General features: G+C 37.2%; 1 protein-coding gene across 1 annotated transcript; it reads left to right on the top strand.

Annotated features, from left to right (window-relative positions):
* The first annotated feature begins 110 nt into the window (after positions 1–110).
* On the top strand, positions 111–11,772 carry LOC106927929 (uncharacterized). Its single transcript, XM_088013996.1, has 19 exons — positions 111–325; positions 1,078–1,106; positions 1,207–1,365; positions 1,456–1,596; positions 1,975–2,214; positions 2,297–2,377; positions 2,466–2,599; positions 3,964–4,114; positions 4,611–4,754; positions 4,844–4,986; positions 6,410–6,456; positions 7,472–7,500; positions 7,604–7,762; positions 7,852–7,992; positions 8,771–9,010; positions 9,091–9,171; positions 9,260–9,393; positions 10,370–10,437; positions 10,633–11,772. The coding sequence occupies exons 2-19, from the start codon at positions 1,079–1,081 to the stop codon at positions 10,715–10,717; spliced, it is 2,205 nt and encodes a 734-aa protein (XP_087870122.1). The 5' UTR covers positions 111–325; position 1,078; the 3' UTR covers positions 10,718–11,772.
* The last annotated feature ends 993 nt before the right edge of the window (positions 11,773–12,765 follow it).

The following is a 12,765-nucleotide window of genomic DNA, read 5'->3' as shown; positions in this document are numbered from 1 at the left end:
AACTCCTCATTTCCTGGATTTAACATCTATGAAACATTTAATCGTTCTGTTCTTCAGCTCCTGGAGTTGTGTGAGAACAGCTTACAGAATGCCAGGCCTCGATTGTGAGAAAACTCACAGGCGTCAGCAGCAAACCCACTGAGAGCTGGGGTTTAGATTGGCCTACCACTTTCCAAGTGCTGCTTTCTCTTCAGAGCTCTTCCGCCTTCTACACTTTCTGCATCCTTGCACACTTGCTTAGATGAACTCAACTACTGAGAGGATGAAAAGAGGCTTTTACCCTCAATAACGGCATTAAAGACAAAACGACAAACTTTGACTTAAGGTAAGATTAAAACGGAAACAGTTTTATGTTGTATTTTTGGTGTTTTTCAGAACACTTTTATTTGGGTTTAGAGTTTAAATAGACGAATAACTTGAATGTTTGTGTTCAGTTCCATTTTATTTTCCAGCGTAGTACAAAATGTATGGAATATGTTTGCTGTTTTAAAGTCGCACAAAGTATTTCTGCATTATGAAAATCTGCTCTGAAACCTTTCAAAACGTAAAATTACATCTAGCAGCCTTTCCCTCTGGGAGAAAGTCTGCAACCTCAGACACCTGTCTAAATGTCATGTCAGAAGTTTGGATGTTTTGACTGGGTTGTACTGAAATATGTGAATGTTCATCTGGGATTAATAAAGCATTTCATTTATTCATTCAAATTACTGCTTTTATTAATAGCTTTTAATATTTCTAATTTATGTACATATTGTTTGTTCAGTAGAATAATTTAAATCTTGTTTTCAATTGAGGATTTGATTGCGTTTCTGTACCGGAAGCATCCTTAAGGTGCATCACAGCTGCAGTAATTTTAAAAGAGCAAATGCTCTACATGATTTTTACTTTAAGACTATTTCTGCATTGTAAGCCAAACCAGCATAAGTTACATGTTTAATGAAAAAGAAAGAGAACGGCAGGAAGTAGAGAGGAGCTTGGTGGTTAGGGGTCACATGTTTGGTAAGGTGCCCTGAAAAAGAGTTTGCTTTCACTCTGATCTGCTGCATTCATGTTTCTGTTTTATGATTTCACCTAAAGAATGAAGACAATCATCTTATTTGGTTTGGGTGAGTTGGTTTGCCTCTGTAATTTGCTGTATGAATATATTATCAAAGTCCTCTGAAGCTCAATTAAATAATGGTTAATAAATATCTTTTTTTCCTTCAGTGCTGGGAGCGCTCTCTGCTGAGGGCAAAGTTTATATCGCAGAGGTTGGGGGCAAAGTCACCCTGCAGTGTGGCGTCACCAGCTTCAGATATAGGCTGGACTGGAAGCGTGATTATCTAGTTATACTCAGATTCGAGAAAAATGGTGTCACTATTAAAGGTTCCTACAAAATTAGTTGGGGGAAAGTTCTTGTGTTTTTATGCCATTAATAAAGATAAAATCATGAACTATATCTGTTTTCTATGTTAGGAGAAACTCCATTTAAAACGAGGACAAAGCCATTAAGAGACAGAGACATAGAAATCTCCGAAATAAAGGAAAGCGATTCTGGAAAGTTTACTTGTGTTGGAGATCGTTCATCTCATGAGCACCATCTGATCGTAGTTTCAGGTGAGTAACAGATTCAGGACACAATAAAACTAAAGTCAGTGAAAAATCAGCACAAAGGTTTACGATTATACTAACAAACAAAGTGAGAATATTCAACATGTTTCTGCTTTTAAAACCATATAAATTAGTTTTATGGGAAACAATGGTTGCATTAATTACAACACTCTACTTTTAAAAAAGACATACCCATACAAAATGTGGCTGCATTGTAACCATAGACTAGACATAGACGGGACTTTTTCACAATTTTGCTCAATTTCTTTGTTTAGACGTCTTAAAATGTGTTTAGATGCATCAACATTTGTGGCAGCTTTAACATGAGTTCTCCATCTTTTAAGATTCTCACTGAATCTTCTTTCTGTTTCTCATCTCTACTAGTCTCTGCTCCCTCTGGTCCTCTAAAGGTTGGCTCTGACGCTACTCTGGAGTGTAAAGCAAATTCTGGAGGGTCAGGTCTAAGCCAGCCTGAAGTCAAGTGGAGGAAACCTGATGGTTCAGTTCAGACCGAATCCAAAGTTGAGCTCAAATCTGTTGCTTTAACAGATAAAGGGACTTGGCAGTGTCTAGTGTCCTGTCAAGGGGAGACAATTACTAAAACTGTAACCATCAATGTAGAAGGTAAGACTAAAATATAAGTCTACTTCTTAAAAATATGCTGTGTCCAGAAATAAAAATGTTTTTTTATTCTTTTTTTTTTCAGAACCTGTTCCAGAACCAACAACTCCCACATTAGTCAACAATCCCAAAAACCCAAATTCAGGAAATGGGAAGGACTCCTCTGGTGAGGACTGAATGTATCACTTGTTCAACCATTTCCTGTTTTTGAGTTTCTCTCGTTTTAATCTGGTCTGATGTTTTTGCTCAACCAGGAGGACCTGAGGACCCAATGATGCTGCTGGGCCTGGTTTGGTGGATTTGGGTTGCAATCGGAGCTGGAAGCCTGGTAGTTATCATCCTGGTCATCGTCATCATTGTCATGCACAAGAGGAACAAAAGAAAGAAGGTACATGTGGAAAGCCAGGATAAATCTGTACTTTTGTTTCTTTTTGCAGGTGGGTAGAGCACCCAAAAATATACTGAAGAGTAGCATTACTGCAACATATTTTGACTCAAGTAAAAGTAAAATGTGGCCTTCCAAGAAATTACTTGAGTAAAAAAGTATTTGCTAAAAGAGTCTACTGAAGTACCGAGTGACTGATCAAAACGTCAATCATTTGTAATTTAAAAATTACATCATGAGACGGACCAAGACAAAAATGACGCAGAAATGTTGGTATTATAAAGACCAAAGTGAAATGATTAAAAAATAATGAAATCAGGCCAAATATTATTTTTTTCATATTAATTTCTTTCAATATAAAACTTATGAAACTTTAACAAAAACTGCGGGTGTGTGTCTGAATATTTGGTTAAAACATGTTTGTTCTCAGTGAAGTTACCCAGCAGGTAGAGTATCCAGAAATTTAACTCCAGTAAGAGAAGCGATACTTCACAGTAAAATTACTCAAGTAAAAGTAAAACATAAAGTGGAAATGGTGCGGAAACATTTTTTGTGCAGATACATCAGAGTTTGATCATAAGAGTTAAACAAGGGAAAATTGTCCAATTCTCAGATCTGGCAGGTTCATTCATGTAACATTAAAATAGAAAATCCTGAAATTGTATTATTTGTAAAGTCCAATCATCCACTGTTGTCTTCATATTGCATGAAACTTGGCACAAACATGACTGTTTGTTGTAAAACATGTTTTTTTAACCATTTCTTTCTTGTATTTATGGGTAGAAAAGCCAAATATTGCACAATTTGACTGGCATTATATGGATCTGCTCTTCCAGTGAACAGTTTAGCTGAATATTTGCTGTATTTTATTGTACAATTCACTGATATTTGGAATAATTCAAGGGAAATAAACCTTAAAACATCACATCTAACAATCTTAACTTTTTGTTAGATATCTACTTTAAAGGTTAATTGACAAAAGCTTTAAGAATCTGATAAGGAGGAAGTGATTCATTGATCGTTTGCTAAGGCAAAGTCACTGAGGGCGACTCAAGAAGCCATATCTTAGTGAGAGAAAATGCTGAGAAAAAGAAAAGGAACTTGGCTAGAAATGTGTGATGAAGGACGAGTCATGTCGATTTTAAAGCATGAAGAATGACGGAGGGTCTGCAGCTAACTGTGAAAAACCAAGGAGGATCCATCAGGGTTTTATAAATATGTTTCAGTCGCTGGTCTGCAGATCCATAATGCAGTTTTCCTGTTTTAGAAAAATATCTTCATATTTCCATTAAAGATGCTCAATAAAAGCTTGTCCTTTTAGTTGATTTAATCCATCTTGTCACACGCTACATTGATCTCTGTTACAGAGTAACGTGCTGGAGCGTGCGGTGGACTGGATCTTCTCTCACCTAGACGACCTGGACTCCATGGAGGTGTCCGAAGCCGGGCGCTCGGCTGCAGAGAGCGAGGGCGGGAGGGATCCTCCACCTGGACCTCGCGTCAGAGACGGACCAGGAAGTGAGTTTATGGGAGACTGGCGGTCCGAATTACCCGCTGTCTCACTCTGCAGAAGAAAAATGTTTGGTCATGTTTCTAGTGCAAATATCTTGGTACACTTCAAATAAGATAGAAGGAGTTTACAAGTAAATTGTCAGCAAGACATAACAGTTTGTATTAAGTAAATAATTTCTTGGTACTGATGAATTAATAATAGTTCCACTGATGACATGGAAAAATATATTGTTATAAGGGCAATTATCTGCCACTGGAACTAGTGCTAAATCTTCAATAGTATTAATTATTTACTTCAAAGAAGCTACTACATCTTGCTAAAAAGTTACTTTTAAGTTAGTTTTGTTATATTTCAAGTAACAAATTTTCACCATAAACTACACTACAAAATACTTGGTCAGATTTTATTATTATTATTATTTTTTTGCAGTTGTTCAGTTCATAAAAGTAGAAATTAGAATTACATAAAATAATTCAACTGTTTCCTGTCAACTTTATCCAGCTCCAGTCCTCGATGACTCCACTGTGTCCCAGTTATGTGAAATGGGATTTCCACTGGAAGCCTGCAGGAAAGCAGTCTACTACACTGGGAATACTGGAATTGATGCTGCCATGAACTGGATCATGAGCCACATGGACGATCCTGGTGTGTAGAAACTGGGGCTTTTCCAGGCAGCGCTCCAAGTGGGCTCTTTATTCAGTCTGTTGGTGTTTCTGTCTCCTGGTTGTCTGCAGACTTTTCGGCTCCGCTGGTGTTGCCAGGCAGCAGTTCTGGACCCGGAACCACTCCCACAGAGAGCCTCTCAGAGGAACATCTGGCAACGATCGTCTCCATGGGCTTCAGTCGAGATCAGGCAACCAAAGCGCTCAGAGCAACGGTGAGTACCGGTCAGAACCTTATAAGGTTTCACTACTTTGCTAAATCTGTGTATTAAGCAGAAAAGGTCACACCACCAGTTTGGGAGTATTCCAGATATTAAAAACAAAAAAATATCTAATAATTATCAATATCTTCTGATATGAAACATCCTGTGAAGTTTTATTTTTCTAAATTGAATTTACCTGTTACACTACTTATTCTAATAGTTTGAGACGCTGAGCTTCTTGTTCTGTAAATATTTGTTAACTTCCTCAGAGTAAACAGTCCTGGTAAAATCTGAGAATCATGTAAATTTTAAGTTTGCACAGTAGATGGCACCAAAGTTCAGATAAAAAAAATAAATCCTCACAGAGTGGCTTCCTGGTCGAGATTTAAATACATAATTTCTTGTTCATTCGCCTCCACTGTTTCCATTCTTGGTTTTACGTACTTTGAAAAGCCTCAGCTGGTGTTTTACTCTCCAAAATGATTCATCTGGCGATAATCAGATTGTTGAATGACTCTGTATGTATTTATCTTTCCACAGATGGGTCATCTTTAACGATCAGAAGGTTTGTGCTTCAGAGAAACCTCCCAAAGACCTGGGCTACCTTTACTTCTACCGCAGAGTGGCCGACTGAGGCGGACCAGCGTTTCACTCCAGGAGAAGAAGACGCCAACAAAACCCACAACAGCAAGCTCTTAAAAACGCTCTGGCACGCTTCACAACTGACAAACATGTAAATAAATAAGTCCCTCAGATTGCTTATAAACACACTTTAATAAATCGGTGCAAATGTACAGATAAGTATTGTTGGGGTGGGATGGGGGGGTTGCTGTCTGTCTGTAGCCACTGATAACAAACCGCAGGCCTGATGGAGGATGAACTCAGCAGAGCAACTCTGAGTCAAAGCGAGAGCTAATCCAGACGTGTTAAAGCGCAACATTCGGGTTTTACCCAGACAAAATATCCACCGCGTTCGGAAAACTCGAACAATCGCCCCAAACATGCGTCCGACTCGGACCGCTGAGCTCATGATTGATACGTTTACGCTAATCTGTCCCGACTATTGATTTCCACTGCCATCAGGAGTCACTGCCCGTATTCACCGACATGTGACGCTTTCAGGCCTTCGTTTCTTGTTTGACTGGAACATTGCACCACTTTAGTTAGACTCAACCTCCTCTCCCTGTTTAAGTGCTAAAAACACTCATAATAAGAAAAACAAGCGATAAATCAACATGTCTTTCATAAGCGTCCGGTGAGGGTGATACTTGGGTGACTCGTGTTTTATTTTGTTCTTATTTTGAAAACAAATGCTTTGTTACTTCTGCTGTGAAAAATAAAGATTTCTCTCTGTCAACCTTGTTCTTCTGTGTCTTTCAACTCCTCATTTCCTGGATTTAACATCTATGAAACATTTAATCGTTCTGTTCTTCAGCTCCTGGAGTTGTGTGAGAACAGCTTACAGAATGCCAGGCCTCGATTGTGAGAAAACTCACAGGCGTCAGCAGCAAACCCACTGAGAGCTGGGGTTTAGATTGGCCTACCACTTTCCAAGTGCTGCTTTCTCTTCAGAGCTCTTCCGCCTTCTACACTTTCTGCATCCTTGCACACTTGCTTAGATGAACTCAACTACTGAGAGGATGAAAAGAGGCTTTTACCCTCAATAACGGCATTAAAGACAAAACGACAACTTTGACTTAAGGTAAGATTAAAACAAATTGTTTTATTTGTTTTGCAAATTTTGAGTATTTTTGGTGTTTTTCAATACATTTTCATTCGGTTTTGGAGTTTAAACAAAGATGATCTCATAACTTGAATGTTTTACGTTCAGATTCTCCATTTTTCTTTCCGGCAAAGTATGAAATGTGCCTAAATGTTTTGTGCTTTACCAGTTTAATTTTACGTGATTTAAAAACTTGATTGTAGCAAATAATTTATCGATTTTCAGCCCGAACTGATCAGATTAAAATTATATGTAGAGTAACTAATATGAGATTAATATTTTTGCTGCTTTAAAAAAGAACAAAGTGCGTATGCAGACTGAAAACCTACTCTGAAACCTTTCAGAGTGTATAATTACATTTAAGAACTTAAAATAGTGCTTTGATAAATGGTTTTTAAGATAATGTTTAATTTATACATATTGTTTGTTTAGTAGAATAATTTAAATCTTGTTTTCAATTGAGGATTTGATTGCGTTTCCGTACCGGAAGCATCCTTAAGGTGCATCACAGCTGCAGTAATTTTAAAAGAGCAAATGCTCTACATGATTTTTACTTTAAGACTATTTCTGCATTGTAAGCCAAACCAGCATAAGTTACATGTTTAATGAAAAAGAAAAGAGGAAGCAGGAAGTAGAGAGGAGCTTGGTGGTTAGGGATCACATGTTTGGTAAGGCGCCCTGAAACAGTAGCTGTGTGTCGGTAAAATGGAAAAAGAGTTTGCTTTCACTCTGATCTGCTGCATTCATGTTTCTGTTTTATGATTTCACCTAAAGAATGAAGACAATCATCTTGTTTGGTTTGGGTGAGTTGGTTTGCCTCTGTAATTTGCTGTATGAATATATAATGTCAAAGTCCTCTGAAGCTCAATTAAATAATGCTTAATAAATATCTTTTTTTTCCTTCAGTGCTGGGAGCGCTATCTGCTGCAGACAAAGTTTATATCGCAGAGGTTGGGGGTAAAGTCACCCTGCAGTGTGGCATCACCAGCTTCAAATCTAGGCTGGAGTGGAAGCATAATAATCAACGTATACTTGTATTCGAGACAAATGGTTTCGTTAACAAAGGTTCCTACAAAATTAGTCACAGCAATGTAATTGTGTGTTTTATGCTATTAATAAAAATATAATTATGAACTATATCTGTTCTCTGTTAGGATCAAGTGAAATTAAATGGAGGGCAAAGAAATCAAAAGAGACAGACATGGAAATATCCAAAATAAAGGAAAGCGATTCTGGAAAGTTTATTTGTGAGGCAGACCGTTCACCTCGTGAGCACCATCTGATCGTAGTTTCAGGTGAGTAACAGATTCAGGACACAATAAAACTACAGTCAGTGAAAAACCAGCACAAAGGTTTACGATTATACTGATGTATTGAAACCATAATTATTATGAATCAGTGGAACAGCAAAGGATGAACAAAGTGGGAATATTCAACATGTTTCTGCTTTTAAAACCATATAAGTTAGTTTTATGAAAAACAAGGGTTGCATTAATTACAACACTCCACTGTTATGAACTACAGGTTGTATCAGAAAACTATTTAAAAATAAGAGCAGAAGCCAAACAAAGCTTCAGAAATATGTTTTTTAAACCTGTTAAAGTTGCACTGCTTTTCCACAGCCTACAAAGTAAACTGTGTAAACAATATCCCAGCATTTTGTTTTTACACATTTGGATTTCCCATTGTGCTTGAACATCTCATCGTCTTGGCTTCTGGTTTATAACAGTTTATTCTTACTTAACTAGCAAATAATTGATACCAAAATGTTTTTGGAGTCCAAATGAATGCAAAGTGTCACAAGTGGTTTGACTAGTTTGACTACCTTTAAGTTTCATCCCTAGATCGTCAATTATTAAGGACAAAAAGGTTTTAAAAGTTCATTTTTTACTTCTTATCTCAATTAACGCACAATATAAGCATAGACTCTACATGCCTTTGCTTTTCACAATTTCTTTGTTTAGACGTCTTAAAATGTGTTTAGATGCATCAACATTTGTGGCAGCTTTAACATGAGTTCTCCATCTTTTAAGATTCTCACTGAATCTTCTTTCTGTTTCTCATCTCTACTAGTCTCTGCTCCCTCTGGTCCTCTAAAGGTTGGCTCTGACGCTACTCTGGAGTGTAAAGCAAATTCTGGAGGGTCAGGTCTAAGCCGGCCTGAAGTCAAGTGGAGGAAACCTGATGGTTCAGTTCAGACCGAATCCAAAGTTGAGCTCAAATCTGTTGCTTTAACAGATAAAGGAACTTGGCAGTGTCTAGTGTCCTGTCAAGAGGAGAAATTTACTACAAATGTAACCATCAATGTAGAAGGTAAGACTAACATATAAGTCTAGTTCTTAAAAATATGCTGTGTCCAGAAATAAAAATGTTTTTTTATTCTTTTTTTTCAGAACCTGTTCCAGAACCAACAACTCCCACATTAGACAACAATCCCAAAAACCCAAATTCAGGAAATGGGAAGGACTCCTCTGGTGAGGACTGAATGTATCACTTGTTCAACCATTTCCTGTTTTTGAGTTTCTCTCGTTTTAATCTGGTCTGATGTTTTTGCTCAACCAGGAGGACCTGAGGACCCAATGATGCTGCTGGGCCTGGTTTGGTGGATTTGGGTTGCAATCGGAGCTGGAAGCCTGGTAGTTATCATCCTGGTCATCGTCATCATTGTCATGCACAAGAGGAACAAAAGAAAGAAGGTACATGTGGAAAGCCAGGATAAATCTGTACTTTTGTTTCTTTTTGCAGGTGGGTAGAGCACCCAAAAATATACTGAAGAGTAGCAATACTGCAACATATTTTGACTCAAGTAAAAGTAAAATGTGGCCTTCCAAGAAATTACGCGAGTAAAAAAGTATTTGCTAAAAGAGTCTACTGAAGTATTGAGTGACTGATCATCAATCAATTCATGTTTAGAAATTACATCATGGGACGGAACAAAATGTAAAGTTATGCAGAAAGTTGCATAAATAATCACAAGATATCAAAATTGACTTGGAAACTATTTTTCAAATCAATTTCTTTCAATATGAAACTTATGAAACTTTAATAAAAAAATGCAATGTGTGTGTGGTGAAGTTTTGGTTAAACCATGTTTGTTCCTCGTTCGGTTATTCACAGTAAGTTGAGTATCCAAAAGTTTTATTCAACTATTAGTAGCGATACTTTATAATAAAATTATTCAAGTAAAAGTAAAAAGTTGCCATCCAAGTAAGAGAAAAAGTATTTGGTAAAATGGTTTTTCAAAAACTGGGTAATTGATCAAAACATCAATCACTCAATATTAAGAAATGACATGATCAGATGGAAGAAAATATAAAGTTATTCAACAAACATCGGCATTTTAAAGATCAAAATGAAAATAATTCACATAAATGACATAATTACAAAATGATAAAATTAGGCAAATCAATTTCTTTCAATGTGAAACTCATAAAAACTGCAGGTTTGTGTTTGGTGAATTTTTGATTAAAACAAAATTAAAACAAGCCTGTCAGTTACTCACACTATCCAGAAATTTTACTCAAGTAAGAGAAGTGATACTTCATAATAAAGTTAAAAAGTAAAAGTACAGTGTAGTAAAAATACTCCTAAAAGTATTTTGTTTTTCCAAAAAGGTTACTAATGTAAATGTAACTAATTACTACTGAACTCTGCTTTCTTTTTTGTTTACAGAAGAAATTTCTGAGGATGAAGAAAGCCCAACTCTCTCAGAAACCAAAGAAGTACTGCCAGTGTGTGCGGTAAACGCTCCCAGCTCACTTCTATCTATTAAAACATCCCTTTGCCCCGGTCTCCATTAATCTCCTTCTGCTTTTCTAATAGACTCCGCTCATTTTGTACAAAATGACCTTCGCTTTTCTCTGCTCCTTTTCGTGAGCGCTTCATTATTTTGCCGTAATTAGTGTGGAAACTTCTCTTTACTCTCTTTATCACAGCCAAACAGCTGCAGCAAAGCCGCAGCAAGGACGCCGGAGAGAGAAGCCGTCAGCCCTGCCGCTTCAACCTCTGCTGCAGGAGTGACATGAAAGAGGGAGGAAGGAGAGATAAAGAGAGAGAGAGATGGAGATAAAGAGAAGGAGTGAACAGCAGAGGGTGAATGTGGCATGAATGTAAATGAGCGTCTGAATGAAAGTATAATCAAATGTAATGCTGTCAGCACTTTGAGCTTTTTCAGCAAATACTGTATAGGCGGTGATCATTGTAATTTTAGCTTTAACATGTATTTTGCTCTTAGTGTAGATCAACATGCTAGTGATAGCCATCATGCTAATGTTAGCATCTTAGCTAAAATGAGCAAATTTGAGCTCATTTTGATATTAAAGCACAAGCTAATTGATTTAAAGCTGCAGTGTTTAACTTTCATTTAAAAAAAAAGTTTAACTTGTTAAAACTATAACAAGTTTTAACAAGTCGTGACAAGATGAGATAAACCTTGAAAAGAAAGATCTTCTCCACCCACTCCTGACCAAAAATAACCAATCAGAGCCAGGAGGCGGGTCTCAGTAATGTCAATCATCCTCGTGTACTCAATGTGCTAAAGGTGGAGAAACAACTTTACATTACAGGAAAACCATTAATCTGTGTCATCAGTGGCTATGTTAACTAGCCTAGCTTTCACAACAGTCTTTGCTAGCTGCAGATTAGCAGAAAGCAAGGGGAGATAAGCAGTGTCACATGGAGGATGATTGACGGCACTAAGACCCGCCTCCTGGCTCTGATTGGTTGTTTCTAGATATCAGTAGGAGAAGGCAAAAAAGATCAATTTTTTTTATAGATTTTCAGTCTCATATTATGCTGTCACAATGCTATGACAACAAATATGTTAAAAATATATATTTTTTATAAGTTACATACTGCTGCTTCAAAGTTAAGACTCTTGCCGTCTTTTTTCAACCTTCATCTTTTTGTTTCCGTTTCCTTCACCTTAAGAATTTGCAAGATAAACATGTGAACATTCCTTTATTAATGCTTCATGCTAGCATATTTTATCACTTGATACGTGATTGTTCATTTGTAAACGTATTGCCCTTTCTTATTGCTGGTTGTAAATAAAGATATTGAAGATTTGCTTCAAACTCCTTTTGTTTGTTTCATTTCCAATCAATAAATCAGGTGGGATACCCAGATGATTCATTATTTCTGGATGCCTCCACCAGTCTGATAAAATCACAATGCCACACATCAGTAAACACGAGACGGTCTGCTGATTGCCACATTGTTTTGTGCAGCTCCCCAGTGTGGTCATGTATAAAGTTATATTGCAGTGTAATCAATGGAAAACGTCTATATGTAATCATATACTGAAGGGATATTTAATTCAGGCACAGTAAATGAGAAATCGTTGCTTCATGAGCTCTTGCATTGTAACTTCAAACTTTGTTTGAGATGCAGTAAACTGGGCCTGTACTGGTTCCAAAGCTCTGAAATTCCCACAACTGGTGCAGTAAGACGCAGGTGTTGACCCCAGTGCAGCTCTACATGCAATAAAACACCTGTTAAACACACACACACCAACAGCAATGACATATATACTAAAGAGTAAAAAGATAATATCTTACAAGTTAAAATGCAATCTTGTTTTGTCAGCTGGTAGCTCCTTGTTGTTCCTGCTCCTTAATAGCCCATATGCCACGATTAGTGGTGACATACTTCTGTTCAAATTTAAGCCAAATGGATCATTTCCGGTTGCCTCTTGCTCCTGTTGCTTTTAGCGATAGCTGCAAGAGCTGCACCATGGTAAATATATAACATCACACAGGTTAACAAAACACTTAACGTTTACATAAAACCTGTGTCAGACTGTCTATGTTAGACACATATGAGGTATTTTGGTGAACACATAACTTACCTTCGAAGCTCTTTATGAAGTTAGATACAAACAACTTAAATCCTTTGTCATTGTTGGAGCTTTTGAGGACATCTGGATAATTTTATAAACCTCATTAATAGTCCTGCAGTGACCGAGGAGCCATTGCTCACATACTGTTGCCTGGGCACCTGGAAGTGGTCTATGTGGCTAAAAAAGTGCTAGAACAGAAGTCCATGGCACATAGGCTATTTGAGTTTAA

Source organism: Poecilia mexicana, unplaced genomic scaffold (genome assembly GCF_051168715.1).
Source record: "Poecilia mexicana isolate PSO_F unplaced genomic scaffold, ASM5116871v1 scaffold_16, whole genome shotgun sequence".
Lineage (NCBI taxonomy): Eukaryota > Metazoa > Chordata > Actinopteri > Cyprinodontiformes > Poeciliidae > Poecilia > Poecilia mexicana.
Note: the sequence above shows the minus strand (reverse complement) of the source record. Positions and strands in the feature narration are given on the sequence as shown.

What these genes read in the sequence shown, in the direction of transcription:
- LOC106927929 (XM_088013996.1), top strand. Translation starts at nt 1,079, where the DNA reads ATGAAGACAATCATCTTATTTGGTTTGG. An exon ending in AATCATCTTGTTTGGTTTGG is followed by an intron (nt 7,501 to 7,603) that starts GTGAGTTGGTTT and finishes TTTTTCCTTCAG; the next exon opens with TGCTGGGAGCGCTATCTGCT. An exon ending in AAATGGTTTCGTTAACAAAG is followed by an intron (nt 7,763 to 7,851) that starts GTTCCTACAAAA and finishes GTTCTCTGTTAG; the next exon opens with GATCAAGTGAAATTAAATGG.